This window comes from Pungitius pungitius, chromosome 11 (genome assembly GCF_949316345.1).
Source record: "Pungitius pungitius chromosome 11, fPunPun2.1, whole genome shotgun sequence".
NCBI lineage: Eukaryota > Metazoa > Chordata > Actinopteri > Perciformes > Gasterosteidae > Pungitius > Pungitius pungitius.
The window spans coordinates 13,486,077-13,508,160 of NC_084910.1; the positions used below are offsets into that span (position 1 = coordinate 13,486,077).

The 22,084-nt window shown below is 43.1% G+C and overlaps 3 protein-coding genes across 6 annotated transcripts in view; 1 reads left to right on the plus strand and 2 right to left on the minus strand.

Annotated features, from left to right (window-relative positions):
* Positions 1–835: 835 nt before the first annotated feature.
* Positions 836–5,191, minus strand: tubb5 (tubulin, beta 5). The gene is made up of 5 exons (XM_037453410.2): positions 5,019–5,191; positions 2,583–2,691; positions 2,272–2,382; positions 1,928–2,172; positions 836–1,817 (listed from the first exon to the last, which is right to left on the minus strand). The coding sequence occupies exons 1-5, from the start codon at positions 5,073–5,075 to the stop codon at positions 1,005–1,007; spliced, it is 1,335 nt and encodes a 444-aa protein (XP_037309307.1). The 5' UTR covers positions 5,076–5,191; the 3' UTR covers positions 836–1,004.
* Positions 5,192–6,911: 1,720 nt separating this feature from the next.
* Positions 6,912–12,738, plus strand: flot1b (flotillin 1b). Its single transcript, XM_037453415.2, has 13 exons — positions 6,912–7,043; positions 7,823–7,873; positions 8,092–8,167; positions 8,345–8,435; positions 9,118–9,261; positions 9,352–9,471; positions 9,753–9,848; positions 9,979–10,131; positions 10,350–10,531; positions 10,652–10,697; positions 10,847–10,984; positions 11,169–11,333; positions 11,425–12,738. The coding sequence occupies exons 2-13, from the start codon at positions 7,831–7,833 to the stop codon at positions 11,452–11,454; spliced, it is 1,284 nt and encodes a 427-aa protein (XP_037309312.1). The 5' UTR covers positions 6,912–7,043; positions 7,823–7,830; the 3' UTR covers positions 11,455–12,738.
* Positions 12,739–14,086: 1,348 nt separating this feature from the next.
* The window catches only part of ddr1 (discoidin domain receptor tyrosine kinase 1), a 29,434-nt gene continuing 21,436 nt past the window's right edge, over positions 14,087–22,084 (minus strand). For 2 of the 4 annotated variants that reach the window (XM_037453323.2, XM_037453322.2), the window contains exons 11-20: positions 21,556–21,630; positions 20,335–20,501; positions 19,256–19,463; positions 18,367–18,444; positions 16,974–17,269; positions 16,765–16,892; positions 16,151–16,348; positions 15,783–16,050; positions 15,120–15,269; positions 14,087–14,915 (exon numbers count right to left, since the gene is read on the minus strand). In XM_037453323.2, coding sequence (XP_037309220.2) covers positions 14,775–14,915; positions 15,120–15,269; positions 15,783–16,050; positions 16,151–16,348; positions 16,765–16,892; positions 16,974–17,269; positions 18,367–18,444; positions 19,256–19,463; positions 20,335–20,501; positions 21,556–21,630 — 1,709 coding nt within the window. In that variant the 3' untranslated portion in view covers positions 14,087–14,774. The remainder of the gene's footprint in view (positions 14,916–15,119; positions 15,270–15,782; positions 16,051–16,150; positions 16,349–16,764; positions 16,893–16,973; positions 17,270–18,366; positions 18,445–19,255; positions 19,464–20,334; positions 20,502–21,555; positions 21,631–22,084) is intronic. The other 2 variants (XM_037453325.2, XM_037453324.2) reach the window with 2 other exon arrangements.

Below are 22,084 nucleotides of genomic sequence, written 5' to 3' on the forward strand. Positions count from 1 at the left end.
CACAATAGGCGTCCTAACACTAAGTGATTGGCCAATACGCAAATCAATCACACCCGAACTCTTTTACCATTGGTCAATTAGGCCCAAGTCCGATTCAATAGAAGACTCAGGATTTCCCGCACAAACACATCTTAAAGGGGCCACCGCACACCGTTGTTGAAACGATTGACTATTCGACTATACGGTTAGTTCATCTGCCTACCTTATATTACATTATTTAGAAATATTTACATTGTTCAGAAGTTCAAATCGACTTCTTTGGTTTTGTTACCAATACATTTTAGGCTTGCTGTTACATTTCCTGAAGTAGTGCAAAGAGATTCTATGTTTTAGTAAGGCTGTCTTAGGCGGTCTTACTATAGTCTCACAAACTGGTCATGCCCCACAACGTTTTGGAGTAGCAAACACACCTCCAATAATATCACATTAGATCTACTTTGTCCCAGCACTGATACTTCAAGCTTATTTAACTGTTTTATCTCTAAATAGGCAACAAAATGCATGCAGCTTTTTTCTAGCTGCTGTAAACACCACATGAAACTGCTGACCTCAACATGATTAACATTCATCGATCGATGGAAATATGCCTTAATATTCATTCCTTTATTTTTACAGTGTTTGGAAGAGTGTTATCCAGGCATATAAAATGAAATGATGCAGCTTTTCTTCTTAGCTCCAGGAAACAGCATTTGAAACTGCTGAACTCAACATAATTAACATTCATCCATCTTTTACAGGGTTTGCATATTATATTGAGATATGATGGCTGAGTTGTAGGTGATTTTTTTATCAGACAAATGGGAAAAATGTAATGCATTAACGACAGACAAACACGTTTTTATTTTAGCACTTTATTTGCAGCGAATCACAATTGATATCTATGCTAAAGTGTAATTCTAGAAATGCTTAGACACTATGGTTTTTCATTGTTTACTAAATGGTTATTCTATTTTACTCCTTTTTTAAATTTTGTCATTAGTGACTTGACCTTCCCATTTTCATCTTTAAGCGTCATCTTCAGCCTCCTCCTCAAATTCACCCTCTTCCTCAGCAGTGGCATCCTGGTACTGCTGATACTCCGACACCAGATCATTCATGTTGCTCTCTGCTTCGGTGAACTCCATCTCATCCATACCTTCACCTGTGTACCAATGCAAGAAGGCCTTACGGCGGAACATGGCTGTGAACTGCTCTGAGATACGCTTGAACAGCTCCTGGATGGCTGTGCTGTTGCCAATAAAAGTGACGGCCATCTTGAGGCCACGGGGTGGAATGTCACAGACGGCGGTCTTCACGTTGTTGGGAATCCATTCGACGAAGTAGCTGCTGTTCTTGTTCTGGACGTTCAGCATCTGCTCGTCGACTTCCTTCATGGACATGCGTCCACGGAACACGGCGGCAACGGTCAGGTAGCGTCCGTGGCGTGGGTCGCATGCGGCCATCATATTCTTGGCATCGAACACCTGCTGGGTGAGCTCGGGAACTGTGAGGGCTCTGTACTGCTGACTGCCTCGGCTGGTCAGGGGGGCAAAGCCAGGCATGAAGAAGTGCAAACGGGGGAAAGGCACCATGTTGACCGCAAGTTTGCGAAGATCAGCATTGAGCTGCCCGGGGAAGCGCAGGCAGGTGGTGACCCCACTCATGGTGGCCGACACCAGGTGGTTAAGGTCTCCGTAGGTGGGTGTGGTCAGTTTCAGAGTACGGAAGCAGATGTCGTACAGGGCCTCATTGTCAATGCAGTATGTTTCATCTGTGTTCTCTACAAGCTGGTGGACTGAGAGGGTGGCATTGTAGGGCTCAACCACCGTGTCTGAAACCTGAGGACAGAAAACACACGGATGCCTTCTTCAGTCTTATGATCTTAGAAGAGAAAGACCTGCGGCAAGATGAACTCAAATTCTTATGCTGTATCACAAGGGTATATTACCTTGGGCGAAGGCACCACACTGAAGGTGTTCATGATACGGTCAGGGTACTCCTCACGAATCTTGCTGATGAGCAGGGTTCCCATGCCGGACCCGGTTCCTCCACCAAGAGAGTGGGTGAGCTGGAAGCCCTGCAGGCAGTCACAGCTCTCTGACTCTTTGCGGACCACATCTAGGACTGAGTCCACCAACTCGGCTCCCTCTGTGTAGTGACCTTTGGCCCAGTTGTTTCCAGCACCGCTCTGACCTGGAGGAGAAGGAGTGACATACAGGTGAGTCTTCCCACTTGCCAATAAAGAGGCTTAAGTCATTGAGTACTACGAGAAAATCGCTGTAGTTCACCCACCAAATACAAAATTGTCAGGCCTGAAGATCTGCCCAAAGGGTCCAGACCTCACAGAGTCCATGGTGCCAGGTTCCAAGTCTACCAGAATGGCTCGAGGCACATATTTGCCACCTCCACGATTAAGGGAAGAGGCAGGGGGAAAGAGAGAGAGAAAGAAAAACATACAAATTAAATCAAGTTTGATTTGTACAGCCCAACTTCATCAATCACAAGAAAATACTTGACTGACAGCAGACGTGAGTGTGCAACAAAAGTTATTATTCAGGACAAACCATAGCTGAGCATGTGTTCTACTACAGATAATAACTCACCAGTGGCCTCATTGTAGTAGACACTGATCCTGTCCAGCTGCAGGTCACTGTCTCCGTGGTAAGTCCCTGTGGGGTCGATGCCATGTTCATCGCTGATGACTTCCCAGAACTGTGGACAAATAATTGAAAGTATCACTTGATAATTTCTTCCAAAGAAAGCACACATGTACAGCATCCGTTGAGGATTAAACTGCAATTTAATGGACTGGGGAACTTAAATGGAAAAAAACAGCAATGGGTTTGCATTTTTCAGTTTAGATGGAAATAACTGGATTTTCCCAGATTTTTTCAAAGACACATATCAACACATTTAATGCAATTCAGCTGTTCAAATTACCAGCTTTTTTCTGCCACGTTATTGAGGGATGACCGAGCAGAATGCGGTTCTTTCAGATTTAAGATGCAAAGGAGGGAGCACAAAGGGGCTAGTGACACTGAAAATAAACTCCCACTACACTGGAGACACTGCTTGCTTTCGGAGCTGTATTCATGTCTAGTGCATTTGCTTGCACTAATGTATTTTAAATATCTTACGATCCTTAATGGTCATTTTCTGAAAACAGCAGTAAGGGGATTTAGTGTAATCTGGATAAGCGGGCTGTATTGCTGCTCAGTATTTAAGAGATTGGGAGTGAGCTGTAGTCTGAGTATCATTACATCTTAATACAGTAAGACCCTGTCAAAGAAAAACAACTAAGTGACCTCAATATGAGGGAGACCACAGCCAGATGACGAGAACAAAGAAGGACCAAAAACTGGAGAAACTCACTGATAATTGACTGTGAGCCAGTAGATGACTATTAGTGAAGACTGAAAATACATATAGCGAAAGAATGGGGACAATAAGCAGCAAAGCAATGCCACACCCTGACCTAATTCACCACAGTGCAGCTCTTCAGCTTTTCCCTCAATCATATACACTGGACATCTGAGTCAATGAGTTCAGACGGACAATAAACAAACAAATGAGAATTTCCTAACCCTATTTACTGCAGTTTACATTCTGTGGTGCAAATGCCTACAAATTCAATGAAAGCATAATTGTTATACGTTGTCTGTTATATCTAGTAGCCATTCTTCTGAGCCATTTACAGCCCCCACTGTGCATCAGCTGTTTCCTCCATTCCTCCCCCACCCCAGCCCTAATGTGTTTAAGAGAGGAAATAAATTGATTACACGGACAAGCCCTGCTTTACATGAAATATCCTTCAACAGAGCTTCACAATGATAGCGATGTATCCTGTACTACATGGGCAATCGTTAGTGTGGTCTCTAAACTATATTTGCTCAGGGCAGGATTCTTGTGTGTGAGTTTGAGTTTCCATACATTCTCTGTAGCAAATGATCGGTTGTAAAAAAAAAAAAGGAGGTAATAAATAATATAATGTAGTCTGCCACAAGATGTAGCAGACTGCTACTGTTACTGTAAGACTGGCTGGGTGATGTGATGCAGACTGCCAAGAGGGCCAAGAGACTAGAGTCTCAAATGTATTCAAATGAAATACACAGTAGATATAGTAGATAGATAAATGAAATACAAAGAAGGATGTAGAATATTTCATTGATTTAAGCACCGATGATGTCACTCAGAATTGTCACCTCAGCAGTCTACATTAAAATGAACATTTCTGAACAATCATCCCTGCCACACCCTTCCCACAGGCCCTTCTGTCTCAACAGCTGATGCAGCCCCTCTGCATCTACAACCTGCACGAAAGAACATTGGATCAATATGGACTATTGATGGATTAGCCTTTTAGGGGAACAATTCATCCCAACCTGCTATCCCAGCTCCCACTCATTGTCTGAGATGCCAGCCATTCGTGGGAACAAGACAAAGACCCCAGTGCAGAATACTGACTGTGGGGTTCCGACGAGGGAAGAATAGACTCTTTTTTTTCTTCTTCTTCTTCTTCTTCGTTCTTGTCCCCCAGACAATATCTTGAGGTCAGCTGAATGCTCAACTGTTGAGACGCAGACACGCCCTGTGTAGCGTGAACAAAACCAGTCGAGACAGAAGAGCCCCGTTATACCGTTATTTCAATGTGAGTGAGCACGGTGCGCCCCTCCACACCCACCCAGCGGCCACCGCAGTGCTCGACATTCAGACGGAAATTCAAAAGAAAATCAGCTCATACAAGTGATGTTTTATGATTTGCGGTGTGTATGAACACAGAGGGTTCTATCGTTTGTGAAAATGGAATGTTAATTTAATTCATGCACAATGAGACAAAAGGAGTCCTTTGTCTTCTTATACAGACTAACTCTCATCTACATAATGACTTTAAAGAGCTTAATGGGTGTGTCTTGCATCATGAGCCGGTGTTTTTTTTTGGGTGTATTTTTTTTTTACTGAAAAGTCAAAAAAGCCTGTTATGCTTACCAAAATGTAATACACTATTAATAGTTATATTTGTACAATTGTGTTCTTCTTACCTTGGCTCCAATCTGGTTACCGCACTGGCCGGCCTGGATGTGAACGATTTCCCTCATAGTGGCTGCGAAAGTTTGACACGGGCGAGCAGACGAAGTGTCTTCGTGGGGACGAGGAGCCGACCCAAGACTAATGTACAAGTGCAGGACAATGAATTTATAACGTTGGAGCGTTTCCAGAGCGGGGCTGGGCCGGGGGAGTGGGCGTGGCTAGACCTGCAGCTGCTGTGAGCGCTGATTGGCTGAGAAGGTTGACCCGGGGGCGGAATGAGGGGGGGGGGAGGGGGGGGTGCTGCTCTAGATCAGGGTGTGGAAAAAATACAGAGATTGAACCGCACTTTACCAGCTGCTGTCCAGTACGAGCCGGTGATTGACATGTATTTAAAAACATTTTTTTATTTTATTTCAGTGGTTTGCTATCCTTCTTCTTTCTTACTGTAACTCTCCCTGCAGACTAGACAGATGGCAGATGTTTCAGTTTCAAACCAGGGACGAGATGGGGTCAGACAGCTCAAGCCCCCCTCTCCTCAGGGTCCTTTGTCTCACTATGAGGCCCATTTAGTAGCAGTGCCGCAGTTGTTGTTGATGATTAAGTAAAGAACGGTTTTATTCTGTCAAACTGTTAATTTAGAGTGGGCCAGGAGTACCGTTGCACTGATATATGGTGCATTTCTTCTTGATCCCTTTCTATGATGAGATATGAGACTTAATTATGGTGGCTGTTGATGACATCGATGGATTTCTAAATAAGAACCGTAATCAAAGTGCAAATACGCAATAGCAGCATAGAATATAGCAAACTAACAAGGTGTAAATAGGTTTTAGTGTTAGAATAGAATAAATATATATGAGTTCCGTCAGGGGATGGTACATTTATGTGTTTTGGTGTGTTTGGGTGGGTTCATAGTGACCGGGGAAAGGAGCTGCCAGGTCATATTCAACAATTCAACAACTCTGGGTAGGCTGCCTTTTTTTTGGTCAGTATTTTCCTGTTATGCAGTTCAGAGAGGAGAAGTAACTTCACTCATGCTCGCCTCAAATTCCCAATAACTAACTCATAAAGGAGAAGAATCTTTGCTCTGTAACACATGTGGCAAAGAGTCTGAGCCCGATGGTTGAGGTTTGGGGAGAGTGGATAGGATGTGTGAGCAAGCTTCCCCGCAGCTCCAATCAGACAGGAACAAATCCACAATCCTCCATGTCTGTGTCATAATCTGATCAGAGTTAGAGGATTAGTGTGTTATGAACTAATCTCTGGTGTTAGATGATTATAATATGCTCAAAAGCGCCTGACTAGTCCTGAATTTATTTTATCAATAGAATTGTTCATCTACTCATTCTAATTGTATTAAAAGACTGCTGCACATTTAATACTATTATATGTTGATACATTAAACATCAAACACATGTTGATTCACATATTGTTCTAGAACATTCATCAATCATGCAGAGGAGTACTGTTGGGATATATAGCTGATGGGCTGACTGTTAACATTTTTTTGTGTTTTGTTTCATGGTGATTGTTTAACTCTTCATCTCAGACAGATGATTTATAGACAACTACTTTTAAAATCACGCCATAACCGTATAATCTGTGTTTTGAACGTGTAATCCTGTATTGTGTTTGGTATAGTCTGCAAAATATATTGTTTCAAATCTGACCTTAAAGCAAAAAAAAATAATTCAACACATCAGGACTGTAGAAAAATGGAACAATTTCGGCCTTATAAAACTGAAAGATAGATAGATAGATAGATATATGGATAGATATATGCATATATAGATAGATGCATGGATAAATCGATGCAGATAGATAAATGCATGGATAGTGCAGTTACCACGGTCAACCGCTAGGTGGCGACTAACTGCCGACTCTAAGTCGTGAGGATGGGCGTGGTTACTGCACACGTCCCCCTTCTCAGACATTTTTGCAATTTCAGTTGACGGGAAACGGTTTAGTGTTTTACCGTTGCTACATTGATCTGTACTCGATCTACTCTTATTTATTATTGTGGTGACGCACTGTCGGTAAGTTGAACATGGCGACCGGTATGATTTGTAACACGGTTTAGTCGTAGTTATTCGTGTTAGATGTGTGGGAAAGCTGAACGCTGGATGGTTTTCTACAGTCGTAGTGTTTGTGACGTTATCGACCAAGACCTGACTCCTTTGCCTTTGGATCAGCTTTCTAACGTTAGCATGCGTATTAGCCTTCTTCTGCATTCCTTATTCGGTTCTGCATTCGTTATAATACATGTACCAGGTTTTTATTTCGAGCAACGGACGGTATTTGTTCTGTTATTCGACAACAAACGCAACCGTAGAAGCTCCATTGAGGGTTTGGCTTGGATGATTGACAGAGACATGTCCGCTTTAGCCTGTGTGTTACCATTACTCTGATTATGAATCCGAGATGGAAATCTATATTAAAAAATGCACGGATGTTCACATCACTCAATATTGTAGTGACTTAACGTTATATTTCAAATGAATTTCACACAGAAAATAGTATATTTTACTATTGTAAAACCAAAAACATGTTGTCTATGACCATTGAGCAATGCTGCATGTTTATAGAAATATAATGCCCTTTGTAATCCATATTTCTAGTTTAATGTTTTTAATATGTTGCTTTTCCATTTTCCCCCTAATGTTACATCCCATATGCCCTTGTTGATATAACACAGTGCCAAGTCAAATATTTTTGACATATTATGGCAATAAACGATAAACGATTCCTGATCCTGTAGCTTACTTCCTGTCCATACTTTGACAGTCTTGCTCTTTTTGTTGTTGTCTCAAATCAGAAATCAAGATGTTTTACACATGTGGACCCAATGAAGCCATGGTGGTGTCCGGTAAGTCTGTTTACATCCTATGATCGTAACTCGCACTAACACAGGATAGTACAAAATGTGGATTCATGATGTAATAGTATCACTAACTTTCATAAGGCCACTACACTATTTTGAGGCATAATCCTGCGATAAAATAGGTTTAATTTACAATTTACAAGTAAACCTATGTCATGTGATCTAATCATCACGTGACTTGTATCATGCTTCCCCCTCTACAGGCTTTGGCCGTTCTCCTCCTCTAATGATTGCTGGAGGAAGAGTGTTTGTCCTCCCATGTATTCAGAAGATCCAGAGGTGATTCTTTTTTTTTTTCTCAAAGAGATGTATATGCTGATATCTTCTCTGAGCGCTGCATCCATTACCGGGCTACTTTATTTCCTCTGTCTCTCTTGCCTTCTTGTTCTTGATCTTTTAATGTTATTATATCTCACTAATTCCACCCTTCATATTTTTTGTGCCTTCTCTTCTCAGAATTGCGCTCAACACCCTGACTCTAAATGTGAAAAGTGACAAAGTGTACACCCGTCATGGGGTGCCTATCTCTGTCACTGGCATCGCACAGGTATACTGTAAAAAAAATGAAAATACTAGACTACTTTTATTAGATTGAGTCAACACGCCTGTTTCAACAAAAAAAAATAATGTGTGTGTGTATATATATATATATATATATTTATTTAGACAATAATAATAATATATTATTTTGAATACACACCAAAAAGCAGGGAAGATGATCGGCTGCTTATTTAATAGTTACACCTGTCAACAGAAATAGGCTCTTAGGCATACAGGTCTATTGCTCTCTGTATAACTGATCAATTTAAACTCTGAGTGAATGGGAAGAGGTTATTAATGTCTTACATAAAAAAAAAAATACAACATATTGAAACACAATCAGGGTAAACTTGTTTAAATATTTTTGTCAGAGGATAAGACTCATCAGTGCCGTAGGTTCAGTTTGGAGTTTTTTTACTGTTCGTAAACAAGGGAATAAAAGAGGACACTTTGCTGCATGCAGATGGCCAAAGGGACGTCCCCTTAGAGAAAAGACAGAGTAAGTCCTAGGCAATCTCTATAGGAAGTTATTTGTTTTGATAAGTGCAAAATAGATATAAAAATTATGCTAGACTGGTCTTTTTTATTTTTGTGAATAAAAACGTATATAATGCCGTATTATTTATTGTTATTTAGTTTCTGACCTGCTAGTTGCCTTTCGACATTTTCCATTTCCTGTTTCCATTCAGGTAAAGATCCAGGGCCAGAACAAAGAGATGTTGGCCACTGCCTGTCAAATGTTCATGGGCAAGTCTGAGGCTGAGATTGCCCAGATTGCTCTAGAAACACTGGAGGGACACCAGAGAGCCATCATCGCCCATTTGACTGTGGAGGTTGGTGTCCTGACCTTCTCCCTCCATAACGGATTGTGATGTTCTGTTCAGATTAAACAGCCATGACCTGATATCTCTTCTTGTCCACAGGAGATCTATCAGGACCGTAAGAAGTTCTCCGAGCAGGTCTTTAAAGTGGCCTCCTCTGACCTGGTCAACATGGGAATAGGCGTCGTCAGCTACACGCTCAAAGACGTTCACGATGATCAGGTACTGTCCGTTTGGGTTCATTTTCTACCAGTGCTGATGGCAAAGAATCAAATGTTTCACACTAAGTACTGGAGCAGCAGGAAACTGAAGTTGTTTAAATGAAAGCTTTTAGTGTCACATGATTTCCTCTGCAACAGTAATGCACTTAAGTGGATATATTGATTCGCTGGGAGAATTGGCTCATCAGTGGTAACCACACCATCCCTGGTTTTCATTTGCTAAATGCACTACCATCTTCTTACTGCTTGCGATGTGTCGTGTCCTCTCCGTCCCTCTCACAGGACTACCTTAACTCTCTGGGTAAAGCCAGAACAGCCCAGGTACAGAAGGATGCCAGGATCGGAGAGGCTCAGTACAAACGGGATTCTGTCATGAGGGTAAAATCTGCTTCTTTACCGTCATTCTTCCTACATGACCATGAGAATTATCTCAAAATGTAAATAATGGGTAGTTTTTAAAGAGTACCCGAAGTTCATTGGTTTCTGCCCTGCGTCATGCTCTACACAGGAGGCCCACGCCATGCAGGAGAAGGTTTCAGCTCAGTACAAGAATGAGATCGAGATGGCAAAAGCCCAGAGAGACTACGAGCTGAAAAAGGCCGCCTACGATGTTGAGGTCAACACCAAGAAGGCCGAGTCAGAAATGGCCTATCAGCTTCAGGTATCGTTCGAGACCTCTTCTTCTAGGGCCAACTGCCTAAAGTTTGATTTACTCTTTGTTGTGCTGGGGAAATTGTGTCTCTCTAGCCTGTGCACACCGCCTCCACACGTTTTCTTATAACTGACTTGCTGAGTTTGTACTAATAGGACCGATCACTTTTCCGTTATTTAAGGCTCACTAGTGCTGCGATTTTGTTTTTCCTCTTCTTCCTCCGTCAGGTGGCCAAGACCAAGCAGCGCATTGAGGAAGAGACGATGCAGGTTCAGGTGGTGGAGCGTACACAGCAGATTGCATTGCAGGAGCAGGAGATCATCCGTAAGGAAAAGGAGCTGGATGCCAAAGTTAAGAAGCCGGCTGAAGCGGAGAAATACCGACTGGAGAGACTGGCTGAGGCACACCGGTGAGTCCAAGAGCCGTGATACTGTTTCAACACAACATCCAACATTTGAACAGTACTAAGAAGAACATAATGAAATTACTTAAGGGAATTAAATAAGTCTCCTCCCCTTACCCCTGGCAGCCTGCAGCTTATCATGGAGGCTGAAGCAGAGGCTGAGAGCATCAAAGTGAGTGCTGGCTTATGTTTCCTATTTTTGTAAAATACTACATGTCATTTCCACTCCACTCCCCCCCCCCCCCCCACCCCACCGTCGGTGGCCCTGTACATTTACTATTTGAATATGAAACCTGTACATTGCCGTGCGTGTCTGCATAGATGAGGGGCGACGCAGAGGCTTTTGCCGTGGAGGCTAAGGGCCGCGCTGAGGCAGAGCAGATGGCTAAGAAGGCCGAAGCCTTCCAGCAGTACAAAGACGGAGCCATGGTGGACATGCTGCTGGAGAAACTGCCCCTGGTCAGTCTGACACTCGTGGATGAATAGTGTGTGTCTGTGTGACGAAATACTGTGTAATCCCCAATCCCTCCCCTGATTCACAAAAGTTTCCGTCACGTTGGATTGATTCAAATGTTCTCTGTATAGTTCTTTCCAGCCCCCCCCGTGCTCTGCCCTAATACCTGCGGTATTTCTTGCCCTGCAGATGGCGGAGGAGATCAGCAGGCCACTGATGCAGGCCAACAAGATCACTATGGTGTCAAGTGGTGGCGCCGAGGTGGGAGCAGCCAAACTCACTGGCGAGGTGCTCGATATCATGACCAGGCTGCCGGCCGCCGTGGAGAAACTCACCGGAGTCCGCATATCCCAGGTGAGCCGGAAGTAAACTACGCGTGAGAGTACAACTCATGCCTTCGCGGTGGGGAGGTAACCGTCTCCCGTTTGTCCCGTCGACTCTGCAGGTTGTAGGAACGCCCGGCCTCGTCATGTAAGACGAAGGACGAAGAGTGGAAGTAATCGGGAGACGCGTCGCCAATGTTCCGACCTGGAGCTTCACGTCCCCTCCTCGTGCCTATATCCACAGCAGCGTCGTAGTCTTGTCTGATTGTCTCTGTGCATGCATGTTTCACCTGTGTGTCCCTCTTTCAAGTCCCTCCTCCGTCTAAAGGGGAGTTTTCATTCTCATTCATGTGGTTCCTTCTCATGTCCCTGCTCTGAGCTGTTGTGCTTACTGCTGTAGATGACAGCTAAAGCGAGGAATAGAAATATTGATGAAGCGGCTTGTTTTACCAGGACACAAAATATCAAAAGTAGGACTTCCTGCTGTTTTATAGCATAAGTGGGTAAATTAAATTAAACTAACCAGCCTCAGCATGGAGATTTAATGTACTAACTGGCATTCTTTTTATTTTTACTTGTATTGTAGGAAGGGTTGGCTGTAGTTGTGTGCCTTTCAATTAATTAAATGGTGCTGAGCTCTTTTATCACACTAAAACCTCATAGTTTTGTTTGTGGGCAAAATGTTGCTGGACACTGCTTTACGTTCATTATAAAGAGACAAAGTTGGGATGTTGATGACTCAATGTCTCGTTTGTAGTTACTGGGCCCAACATAATATCAGTGGAATGATTTTCTTTCCTCATTTCCTGTTTAAGAACGAATAGGAAGGAAGTGTTTGATGGGAACGACCTGTTTCATGTTGAAGGAAGTGAAAGTCCGAATGGAGAACAAGTCTCTGCCCTTTGCTGCAGCATCATCAGGAGTCTTGGCCTTCGTTAGGAAAGAGTTTAGGAGGACCTCATGCTGCTTTAATGTGCTCGCTGTCTGAAGTTTAAACTGACATATGGGAGGTAGTTTGGGGTTTGTTCCTTTTCTATTTTGTGACTGAGTTAGTTTTTAAAACTATTTTAGTGCTTTCCTACTGGAAGGTGTTGAGTAACAGTTTGGCTTCTCTGATTGGGAGATCTTTTAAGACTTTAATAGGAGGAAAGTTTTGCAGCTTTCAAGCCATATGCATTTTGTTATCGCCAAGTGCCTGGTCAAACCACAACTATCAAGTCTACTTTTTCTGTCAGGGAAACTTCCTCATAGCCAACTGACCCTAATCCATGGTGCGGCAGTAGATGAAAGCCAAATCAGTCTCCACTTGTGTTCCTTGTTCCTAATCTTTTACTATCCTTACAATGTATCGTTGCATGTGTGTACTCCACAAAATGACATAGCTTTAAAGTTGTATCTGTAGTGAAATGTTCAAAGTAAAGTTTTATTCACTGTAACCTGTTTTTATTTTATTCTTAAATTACTCATGCTCAAGTTTAAGACCACTGACTACAGATCGACAAAAATAAATATCCTAAATCTAAGAAAAGCTAATTTACTCATTGAATGAGGGAATCTGGGACAGTTTGATATTGTGAATTGAATTTATCTTGTTTTGTAGACTACTAATCAAAATAAGCAATTTCAAGGATGGTTTGACCAAACAAGTAAATAGTCAAAGCCCTGGAGAAATTCTTGATTTTTTTTTTTTGTTGAAAAGGTTAACTTTATTAAAACATCTACAAAAATAGACAATGAATTACCATGGCATCAAGGTAGCAAGCATTCTACAGATACGGAAAGACCCCAAATGTTAAAGAGTTTTCCATATATTAGTAAAGGAAACTACAATTCTGTCTTTAAAATATGTACAAACTAGTTTGCTCAACCTCAAGACACAAAGGACAAAATCAAACATCAAGGAGTGCCTAAGTACATAAAGTGTATATATAAAAATATGGGTTTAGGTGAACTACAGTGTATCAAATGAGTCACAGGTATTACTTGATAATCCTGATCACCTCGGGACTGATTTACAGTGCTATACAATCAGTAAGGTACATAGTATTGATTATACCACGGTCAGCGTACCAACATGGGAAGATGCAGCGGTTGATGTTGAGATTGACAGTATTGAGTACTGTTCATTAACAGTGGGTTTGTAGACTGACTCGACTCATAAAATGAGATGAACTGATGGTGCCATTCCATTTTCTTAAATAATATTTTACATCTCATGGTTTGGCAATGACTCTGTGGGAGAGGATTTAACAAGGAAGTTTTGATCTCCATTGGTAAAAAACTGAAATCACTGCAGGTGAAATGCATTTGAATCCACATTGATAGGAATCACATCAGACCCCTCGCAGAGTTCATGTAGGATTTAAAGTGCAACTGATTGTGGAATTTCTTTCATTCATTCTTTGTTTCTGGGTTGCAGACAGATTTACAACAAAAAAAAGCCCAAACACCCTGGCAGGCGGATGTCTTGGCCTCTGCCCCGGACCGCAGTAACATCTCTCTGCTTGGGAAAGTCGCTCCAGTTTGCGGGTCGCGGCTTGTCGGAGGCTGCAGAGCCTCTTCTTCTGTGCCCTTTTCCTCAGGCTTCACTAAGAGCTCCAGGGTTCAGTTTCTGTGGCTTAAAGATTACGATCAGAGATGGATTGGACTTTTTGACTACGGTGGGTGGGTTTTTTGGTGGTTAACACCAGATGTAATTACTCCTGTTGGCTGGTCCACATCATTTCACATTAGTCCACAATAACTTGGCAGTTGTGGCATTGGATGAAGGTCACCATGTACACCTTTGGGGGTCGAGCTAGAAGCTTGTCGAAGGGTCAACGAACATGGCAAGATCTGATCAATCAGCCATGTTTGAAAATATTTTCATTAGACATTTGGTCAAGTCATCATATTTTTTGCATGAAGTCATCTTACTGATTTAGACTGAAATGTGCACATTAGGCTATACATACTATAAATACTAATACAATCCCTGCACTTTCATGTCTGAACAAACAGGTTTATGTGTCATGTGCACCGTCACCCGTTACCCTGCATGAAGCATTTGTGATGTTACCTTAACGTCACTTAATAAGCGTTCATGTCCTAGCTTCCTACGGTTGTATTTGAAGCATTTTCTGTTGACATAACAGCACTTAGTTACCAGAGCCCCCTTGTAATAAGGTATCTGAGAGGAGAGAAAGTTCCTATGCAGACTGCACCCATCACCCGTGAAATGTAGCGTAGATTCTTACCAGTCTAAAGCTGGGGTTAGTGTTACTTTTAGGGTTAGGGGTCTGATCTGGAAAATAAACCGAACCAGCGGCGTCTCAGCCCCAACTACCCAAAAAGAGTACAAATATAAAAGCAAGCAACCAGCTCTCCCCACTCATCTGCCTCCATTTGAGGATCCTCCACCACCCCCCCGTATAGCAAGGCTGCAGAAACGTAGACGCGTTTCCCCTCCTTTAGCGCAGCCGTTTCTCTCCCTCTACACCATGTTCATGGCATCATCGGTGAGAAAGGAGTGGATGTCTGCAAAGGACGGGCGGACCTTGCAGTCTCTGTTCCAGCAGCTCAACATGAGCTCGTAGAGACCTTGAGGACACACAGCCGGCTTGCTCAGATACACCTGCAAGACGAGCGGGAGGGAGCGAGACCAGCGTTAGGAGGACCTTTGGATTCATAAGCCTTTTTATTTTGAAATATAATGAAAACAATTTTCAACTCTTACAAGTACCTATATTGATCTGCATTTCATCATATTTACTATTAATGATTGCACTAGAGAGCCACTTGTGTTCATGAGAAACAGACTCCAGGCTCAGTGTTGTACCTGTCTGCCCTGGTCTCTGAAGAACTCTCCAGCGTTGTCGATGACTTGCTCATCTGTGAGGTTGGAGTATGGCTGCTCCTGACAAACGCTCAGCATCTCCCACAGAGTGACCCCGAACGCCCACACGTCGCTGGCCGTGGTGAACTTACCCTGAGAATGGATAACATCAAAATCTCCATGGGTATCAAAGTTGTTTCTCCTATTATAATAATAATTATAATAATAATAATAATAATACTACATTGTGGGTATAGGATGACAGAGATTCCATCGTTATTTTACATATTATTAAACATATTGTTTGTACATATTTTTAAACTAGTCAGAAGCGATTTGACAACAACCGCAGCCTAGATGTATGTCTCTGGATCTAAAAGGTTGTAAGTTTACAGTAGACAAGCTCCTGTTTGTTGCATATCCGAAACCATAAAGAAGAAAAAAAACAAATTTAATTTGTGCTGATGATTTGTTCAACTGATTCCCACCATAGTAATTGGTAATTTAATTTAAATGCTCACATGGGTTTCCATACAATTGATTTTTCTTACTCAAAATCAAATCAACTCCTGGATTTAAAAAACAAAACTAAATATATTGTTGTATTATTTTCCGCGGTTGACCCCGGTCAGCAATGTGAAACCTCCCACGTTGCGGTGCTCTCACCATGAGTATGCACTCCCACGCCATCCAGCGGATTGGCAGCACAGCTCTGCCCTGGATCCTGTAGTAGTCTCCTGCGTACAAGTTCCTGCTCATGCCAAAGTCCGCTATCTTGATGTGACGCTTGCCGCCCTGATCCTCTCCGCTTTCTCCCTTCTCACCCCCGACCAGACAGTTCCGCGTGGCCAGATCCCGGTGCACAAAGTTGAGCGAGGAGAGGAACTTCATTCCGGACGCGATCTGGCTGGCCATGGAGATGAGGGCCGGGTAACTGGGGGCAAAATGTGACCGAAACAATAATGAATCCATTTAAAATGGTCTCTGCGTTCTGCTAAATCTGATTATATTTGTGTGACTGATTTCTGGTTTACCTGATGGTCGGGGTGTTATGAGCAGGTCCCGTCTTGTCCAGATGCACTCGGTGGGACAGGTACTGGTTCAGGTCTCCACATTCCATGTACTCCGTGACCATACACAGAGGATCACTGCTCACACACACTCCCAGCAGACGGATGATGTTTGGGTCCTTCAGGCGAGACAGGATCTTCACCTCTTTCAGGAAGTCGTTCCTACCATGACAAGGAGGGAACCAGGATCAATGGCTATCGCACGGTAAAAATATGAAAATTTGAGGCCTTATGTGAAAAATAAAATCGATTGAATGAAGAAACGCCTGCGGCTCTGGGAGGCTGTGTACCGCATTGATTTGTTTCGCAGGTCAATGCTTGAGAAAGTAGCTTTATAAGCCAAGAGCCAAAGTGAGCACGCAGCTGGTGACTCACATCACACCTCTGTAAATATATCCTAATATGCCAGAAGTTCGACACTGCCACGAACAAATAAAAAACAATGACTGTCCTGCACACATTTGGAGAAAGTCCTTGGTATTATTTGGTTGTCGGAAAAACATCTGAGGCTCTCTAATTGTGAACTATAACTACTTAATTATATCATGGCAATGGAAGCATTTTAACTGGTCCCGGACCTGGCGTTCTTAGAGGCGTCGGGGCGCAGGATCTTCACGGCTACCAGGAGAGGGCGACCTTTCCTCACGTTGAAGGGGAACTCCAGGTTGGAAAGGTCCTGAGGGTTCTCGATTTCACACAGGTGAACCTTTAAAAACAAACAGAGGCAGTTGAAAGCACAACCAAACCTTCGCTCGCACAAACCACACAACCATTTTTCATTCCTCACTTCTCCAAACTGCCCCTCGCCCAGCTTCTCTTTGAAGATGAGAAATTGGCGCGGCAGCTCCGGGAGCGGGCTGCCGTCGGCCCCAGGGCTCGAGGAGGCCAAGGCGGGAACGGCGTAGGTGTTGTTACCGCTGACACCCTGCAGGCTCACGATGTCTGCCTCAGCGTAATGAGGCACGCTGGGAGGCAGTGGGGGCGAAACGGGGGGCGACAGGGAAGGGTACGGAGGAGAGCCAGGATAGGGGGGAGGCTCCTCCTGAGTCGGGGGGAAACCCTTCTCCATGTCCAAACAACAGGCTGAAGGGGGGAGGAAGAGGAGGAGACAGGGTGCAATGATTTGTTAGAGAGAATCACTTGCTATCACCAACTGGTTATTAAAATGGATAGTTTGGATTTGCAGGTATTTTATAGCAAAAATAAATCTTTGTACAACACATTTGAGAAAAGAATTCTCTACAAAGTTCTGTACAGAAAAACGGAATCTTAACAAACCTTTTACTGCAACAAGAAAAAACACAGGATTACATACAAAGGAAAGAGAATTTGGGGATCTGTAATGCAGTAGCTATTATTAATATTTATCTCGCCCAATTCTTCATTGTCTGTTTGATCACATAGCCGGTATCAAGCTTTAATTTGACAAAATGGTGCAACAACTTAACAAACACGTTTCAGCACCCAAGTCAAAGAGCTGTGTGGAATGTGGCTGAATACCAAACTGTTTCAACTTTGTTCAAATTATAATGCAGACAGCCACAAAAGGGAATACTACACGGTAATGTGACAGATTAGATCAACTCTGTAGAATATTTGAATGAAAACAAAAGATGTTTGTCCAGCACGTGTCCCACACAACCCTTAATATCTAAGTAATTTACATTTATATAAGTAATGCCCATTTAGTAGTGACAACATGTAAACATGGTAACATTTTCTCCTTAGCACTAAACACAGTAAAAAAGCCTGCACTAGTTTTACGGGTATTCAACAAATTAAAACCAAATTGTGGAGAAAGAAGCCACCAAATTCAGTAGAATTCATCTACTGGGTGGAAAAGAACAAACAAAGATAAACCAACAGTCAGACATTGACAGACCTACGCTGACTAAACTAAAAAGGCGTCTGTGAGTTTGTTATTTAACTGTGAAAGTTGGAAAAATAGTAAAGTTCCCCAAATGGCAAAACATTTCTTCAGAAGTTATTAAGAGTGGTGAGTAACGGGAAGGATGACGACTGTCAAGCACATGCAAAAGGCACGTCGTCATCATTTCGCAGAAGCATCTCTCTGTGTGGTGAATGAGAGCACTTCTAAAAGCCCCCACCCTGAAAGGTAGGCAGAGAGGAAGTCCCCCCCCCCTTTTCTGACTGCTTCGGCCCAGTCTGAGGTCTCTTACCCTGGGGCACATTCAGTCTCTTTTGCTGAGGCTGAGAGCTGTTGGGGACGACTAGGGGTCCCGAGCCGTTTCTGTGATCTGACAGGAGCAGGTGGTCGGCCGGGACACACAACGCAACCCAATGACAACCATTAGCGTGACACCGATAGCATGTCCATTATGATAGAGGGGAAGGGAGGAGGGGTTGCAGTGACAGATGGAGCGCGGAACAGATGAGTTAAGCAAGAACAGGCAAAGTTAACACAACTCTAGCAAACATAACAAGCAACAGCGGATGAAATAATGTTTGTTTTTCGTGTTATTTCAAACTCACACAGGCGCCTTGTAAAGACGGCGCACAGACCTCCGGTGGTGCAATGCAAGCGGAGGAATGCTTTTTCTCCTCCCTCTTCTTTTTCTCAGAACAATAGGCCTTTTGTGTTTCTCTGTGCATCTTTATAGGGGCACTCTTCCTCTCGGGGGGGGTTGGTTTGATTTACTTTTGTGTATATGTAATACATACACATTGTTTCTTAATGCCATATCTATTCTCCTGTAGCTTCTTTTGTTGAGTTTATGTTCTGTTATTGATCGGTATATTTGAGCAAATGAAAAGCAGACAAGGCACTCAAACTAGAAAGTCTTTGTAAACCACATACATATTTGTGGTAATTTCTATTCTGTAATAATGGAAAGTTTCATTGTTTCACATCTTTCACCGACTCCGTGCTCATTGAGTGTGGCTAACCATAGATCAGTCTCTGTCTACACGTATGTAGCATGTTCTACATCCTGCTGCTAAACTCACTAGAATTTCTCTGGCCTAAATCACTAAGCTCCAACTGTAACAACAGAAAATCTATAAATGGACTCCATAACAAGAGATTGGATATGCGTGTTAGAAGCTAACCTGTGCTGTCTCTGGGGTCCCTCGGCCGGAGCAGTGCGCTGGGCTCTTGATACTCTCCTTCGCCCTCTCTGTCGTGGTCGCGGTCGTCGGGGAAAGTGTGGATGCGCTGGTAGCGGCTCGAGTAGCTGTGCGTGTTGTTGATGACCACGTTGTCCGAGGGGACCGACAGGTGAACCCGCAGCTCATCGCTGGAGAGGCTACCCTGGGCCTGGGGGGGGGGGGGGGGCAAAGGATTCCAAGGTGATGCAGGAAGTATGAGGTGCTGGTATGAGGTGCTAAAACTTCCTCTCAAAACTTATTTTCTTTTTGACTGAACATTATAATTGGCCGGTGTTTATCTGCCACAGTGTATCTACCTGTATCTAATAAACTGGCACGGAGTGTAAATGTATAATTTTAGTTCCTAGAGCAGAAGGTGATTAAACTGCAGAATTGGCCTTCACACCCAGTTGGAGATCCTGCTTTTGGCAGAGTACCACTGGAGTCGTTATCCCAGCCTGTCATCAATCTTTTTTTGGCTACAAAGAAACACATCAGCCAAATCACACAAGCAAACATTTTCTCACTTAGCGTAATTTATTCTATTAAAGTGGTTAAGAGAACTATCAATGGATTATCCAGAATAACCATCACATTGTGTTGCTCAAAGATCTAAATCAGATTGCTTTTCCAGAAACCGACACTTCTTTTACATCTATTGTACTTGGCTGGTAACAAACCTCAAGAGATAGATGGTCCAAAAGTTTGCCTACTAAGACCAAATATTCTATATATATATATAAGTTATTTCCATTACTTATCTAACAGCTTAAGTTTGGCAAGCTACTCAAGGCTGACGCATACAGACAACCATTCTTAGGAATAATGTGGACATAACAGCTCTCTCAGATCTCAAATGCATCCTAATTCCCTCGTGGGACCATACACCCCGGCACCTATAATAACAACCCAAGATGAACGTTTGGGTTACTGCCAGGTCTGAACAGGGCCCGAGTGTCAACAATTAACCAAAGATGCTTTTTTCCCACAGAAGCTGGAGAACCTGAAGATAACTCGCGCTGCTTTCTACGTTGACTCACCTTTTCAAGTATCTTTTTCCAGTACTGCCTCCACAGAATGACCGCTATGACAGCCAGCAGTAGAAGGATGATGCCCACCAGGCAGCCAATCAGAATAGCTGTATTACTGCGGTCATCTTTGACTACCGGAAGGCCCGCCCTTGGAGTGTTGGCACCAAATTCTGCATCTTGAGGGGGAAAACAGGTGGACATATTAAGTCTTGGATGTCGACAACCTGGTATTATTTGTAGGTCAGATGAGACGTGCATGGTTTACTATGCAACACTGTCTATTTTACCACGTGTTAACATGCTGGCATGATGTAATGAGTTGTTGTGGTCTGTGAGCATTGGCTATTTCAGTGCAGTAACACACTCGCTTGGATTCAGACACAGACATTGTTTCATCAGGTTTATTAAGCATCCGATGGGGACTGTCTGTGCTTCTAATCGCCCCCCTGCTTTGTGAACAGAATGTGAGCTCTATTTTGCTTTGGCGTGTAGTTAAATATTAATCCGAAGGATCCAGACAAGAAAAATCCCCTTGAATGTCAAATGTGCCATGATATTTGAATAAAGAAAGGAGCTAAAATCTTAAAAACAACTTTAGCATAATAAATGAAAATAAATTTGTTTTGTTTTGGTTGAGTGACCATGACATTAATATTGATAAATATTTTCAACTGACCAAAGCATATGCCTACTAGTCTAGAAAACATTCTAAAAAGACGCTATAGGCTTAAGAAATACACACAAAAAAACAGAATTAAAATAAACTAATACACAACATTTTTCAGGTTTATACAGGAACACAAACCCAATAGCACACACAAGCCTCCACCTTGTCATAACAAAAAACAACCGCTTCTTCTCTTCCAGTCGCCATGCGCTCATGAATAAACCCAAACAAAGCCGATCGACAACAGCCGGTAACGAGGACAAAGCAGCACACACAACGTAGAAAAACATTTCCAGGGTATTGATGTTTAGCGGTTTACAAAGCGGTTTACAAAAGAAAACAAAAAAACATGCAGTTTGTGACACCGCAGGAAGCCAAGTTGGAACAAACATGATGCCATTTAGCTGTGTTAGTGTTTTTCCTACAGCTGTATATCTCTTCAAACTCAGGGGACAGAGCCCAACGCCAAAGCCCGACCCTGCAGTCCTTTGTCCCTTATTAATTGGGTGACCGCGGATTGACTTAGCTTAACCTACTCTGTCTATTGCTTTTTGCTCTCTCACCTGACAGCGTCCAGTTACCAGTGGTGTCCGTCAGGAAGGAGGAGGTGGTGGTGGTGGTGGTGGGGGTGGGGGGTTCTGGTGGAGCGAGGGATGGAAAAAGGAGGAATGTGTAAGCAGAAACGAGGTAAAGCCTCAGATAAGGAATGGATAAGAGGAAGGAAAGTTGTTTTGAATTTTCCCGCCATGTAAATCTAAATCAGCAAAACTTTTTTAAAAGCCAGATTGAGAAGATAATATTCCCAGGAATATCGCATTCAAACATTTGACCTAAAATATTAATCCAGATTTCTCCTGTCCTTCAAGTACAAAGATCTACAAGATAAGCATCCGCCGTAGAGTCAGATCCAGCAAATGCCTGACTCAAAGCCAAAGGTCAAGCTTGTGACGAAGAGGGCGGCTGGTGAGACATGGGCCTCCTATGGCTCAGCCTGCGTCCCTGCTTTAGACACATGGCTTAGACACACTGCCAACTTGCTCACACTCATCACAACTGCAGACAAATAGACGGGCACAGAGGCGAGAGGCGATG

Bases quoted from the DNA above. Each gene is read 5' to 3' on its own strand.
- flot1b (XM_037453415.2), top strand. From the start codon at position 7,831: ATGTTTTACACATGTGGACCCAATGAAGCCATGGTGGTGTCCG. The intron at 9,849-9,978 runs GTAAAATCTGCT...TGCTCTACACAG, and splicing joins AACGGGATTCTGTCATGAGG to GAGGCCCACGCCATGCAGGA. The intron at 10,698-10,846 runs GTGAGTGCTGGC...GTGTCTGCATAG, and splicing joins CAGAGGCTGAGAGCATCAAA to ATGAGGGGCGACGCAGAGGC.
- tubb5 (XM_037453410.2), bottom strand. From the start codon at position 5,075: ATGAGGGAAATCGTTCACATCCAGGCCGGCCAGTGCGGTAACCAGATT. The intron at 2,692-5,018 runs GTAAGAAGAACA...ATTTGTCCACAG, and splicing joins GTAACCAGATTGGAGCCAAG to TTCTGGGAAGTCATCAGCGA. The intron at 1,818-1,927 runs GTAATATACCCT...TTCTGTCCTCAG, and splicing joins GTGTGGTGCCTTCGCCCAAG to GTTTCAGACACGGTGGTTGA.